This window comes from Anopheles darlingi, chromosome 3 (assembly GCF_943734745.1).
Source record: "Anopheles darlingi chromosome 3, idAnoDarlMG_H_01, whole genome shotgun sequence".
NCBI classification, from domain to species: Eukaryota; Metazoa; Arthropoda; class Insecta; order Diptera; family Culicidae; genus Anopheles; species Anopheles darlingi.
In genome coordinates, this window is record NC_064875.1 from 67,525,968 (window position 1) to 67,528,467 (window position 2,500).

General features: G+C 45.8%; 1 protein-coding gene across 1 annotated transcript in view; it reads right to left on the minus strand.

The window, feature by feature from the left end:
- LOC125954816 (glutamate decarboxylase) overlaps positions 1-2,500 on the minus strand; it is an 18,625-nt gene that overhangs the window by 815 nt on the left and 15,310 nt on the right. The window contains exon 7 of the mRNA XM_049685431.1: positions 1-2,500. This exon is cut by the window's left edge and continues 815 nt beyond it; it is cut by the window's right edge and continues 370 nt beyond it. Within this exon, the coding sequence (XP_049541388.1) occupies positions 2,352-2,500 (149 nt within the window). The 3' untranslated portion in view covers positions 1-2,351.

Below are 2,500 nucleotides of genomic sequence, written 5' to 3' on the forward strand. Positions count from 1 at the left end.
CGCGCGTCATGTTAAAGTTCACCAGCAACCTCGTCAGTCTCGCCAACGCCAACAAATCAGAGTATCTGAGAGTGAGCATGAATCGTTGATTAATTAACATTTCATTTGAAGGAAGACTTTGTGATTTTGTCGTTTGTTCTCACTGTTCTCCGCCGAGTCACTTTGAGCACGTTCGCTTGGTTTCGGTGCACGTCGGTTGTTGGAACTTGGTTCCCAAATCCAACGGTTACCGGAAATCAAGCGACGATGCGCTTATGCCTCATCGAACAGTGCTGTCTTAAAATTAGAATTCTACTAGAAATCATACACATGACTACAGCTTCGTCATTCGCCATTTTGTTGTCCTGGCAGAGAACATTAATTCCTAAGCAGTACCGTTATATGTATATATGTATATATGTATATAGCCTACACCGTGTCCACCGGTTCCATTTCGGGGGTGGAGGACACTTAAATGCATGTTGCGTTGAACTCTTTGGCTGCCAAAACGGAAAAAGTTACGTTTACGGAGGGGCAATCAAAAGGGTAGGAGGATTGTCTGAACGGAACGGATACTCAATGGATATCTACAGTAAGCACACCTTACGTGGCAAGGTGTTTTGCAGGAAAGCGAACATAATCGTGGCCGGATATGCGTTAGCAAATGAAAGGAGCTTACAAGTCCCTTACCGCGCAAATCGGTTCACACAAATCCTACCCGCAATCAAAAACCCGTGGGCCGGTGCGGACCACCTTCATGGATCTTCATCGTAGCTAAACTCTGGCAAAATTTAATATTCTCTCGTTCCACCTTTCTCATCTCGTAGTTCATCGAGATACGGCAGATCGTCGACGATCCCTCACTAGCATCAACAATTATTCGCGTGGCGATAACATTCTCAGTCAGGTTACACGGGTGGCGCACTTGCTGGTCCAGCGATCGCCGCCTCAGCAGATCCAGAAGCGTTTTCCCTCGCTTTTCTTCTTCGTTCTTTTCTCTTTCTCTCACGTGTCGGGACACCGTTTTCCACGGTAGGAGACATTGGAGCGTTAACATACCTAAAAGCCTAATATTTACATATTCGTTTCAATCTACGACCATCCGTCTACACCGGCATTGGACTGTGGACGAACTGGCGGAAAACCAATACACAAATGAAGCAGCACGGATAGAGCAAGGATACCGGAAACGTAATCGCTATGATGGCGCTGAACGCGTCGGACTAACACAACCAACGTGGATGCAAGGATTCTTAGATTATCTTAGTAAATGCCTCCCGTTACGATATCGTCGTTGATCGCGATCGTCACCTGTTACCTGTTATTGCGACACTACACATAGACCAATTGGTAAATTTTGTGCAACTCTTATGCATTTCGTTTTTGTTTGTTTTTTGTCGAACAACTCGTCTTCTCGTATTCTCAGTGTGTAAGTGTGTGTGTGTGTGTGTGTTCCAAGGTACATCGAATTTGGCTATTTCCGGTTGAATGTCTATATGTGATCTGCTGGGTATGGATCGCCCTCGAACATCTACCGATTGGACACGAGCGCCAACAGTAATGATGCCGAGGACTTTCGAAAAGAATGGAAATGGAGTGACGCGCCCAGTAGTACTGCGGATGGATCGCGCAAGATCGTCTCCTCGCCAAAATGAGTGTTTCTGCCGCATACATTATAGGATGCTGCGCTTCAGTGCCGAATTGAGTGCGTGTGGCCTTGTATATATATCTATAAGTGTGCTGTATATATCTCTTTAAAGGGGTTTGCCTTTCTGTGTCTGTGTATATATATATAGATATATGTATAATTTTGTTTCCCCGCTCTCGTTTACTATCGGCCACCCAAGGGGATTCAACAGTCAAGGTTCAGTAAATAGTGGTTTTTGTCATTTGCTTACATGAGGCTATAACATAAGGAAGCTAAAAACGCTGGCGCTGAGCACCGTTGGAAGGTATCAAAACTGAACGGAGCAAAATTAAAGATTCACTAATACGGTCTCACATGTCTTTGACAGTATGAACCACGAAATGCTGGCCTGGATCGTGGCCTATCGACGAGCGACCGATAACAGTTGCTAAACATTACAAGGATTTGTTTTAAAAACAAAAACATCATTGTTCTACATCAAACAAGTTTGTACCTTCGCAGGGGTAGCTTCTTTGGACATCTAAAAACACAACAACTTGTTGAAGATATTGATATGTCTTCATAACTGATACTCATTGGTTGATTAAAATGTCTCGCTCGCTCTCCAATTTGGCTAGCACACCAGGAGCAGCTCGCTAGACAGAGCCCGCCCGAGGGGTTCGAGGCGGTTTACCTTCGGTAACGCTCTCAGACACGAACGTACGCAACGTAACGTTCGCCCACCTTACAGATCCTGTCCAAGGCGATCGATTTCGTTCAGCATAAAGTCCACGTCGGCCTCGGTGACCGCGATGGAAGAGATGATCGAGCGGAAGAAGTTCGGACGGCGATCATCCGGCTGGTAGCCGACCATCAGCGTACCGGACTGCATCA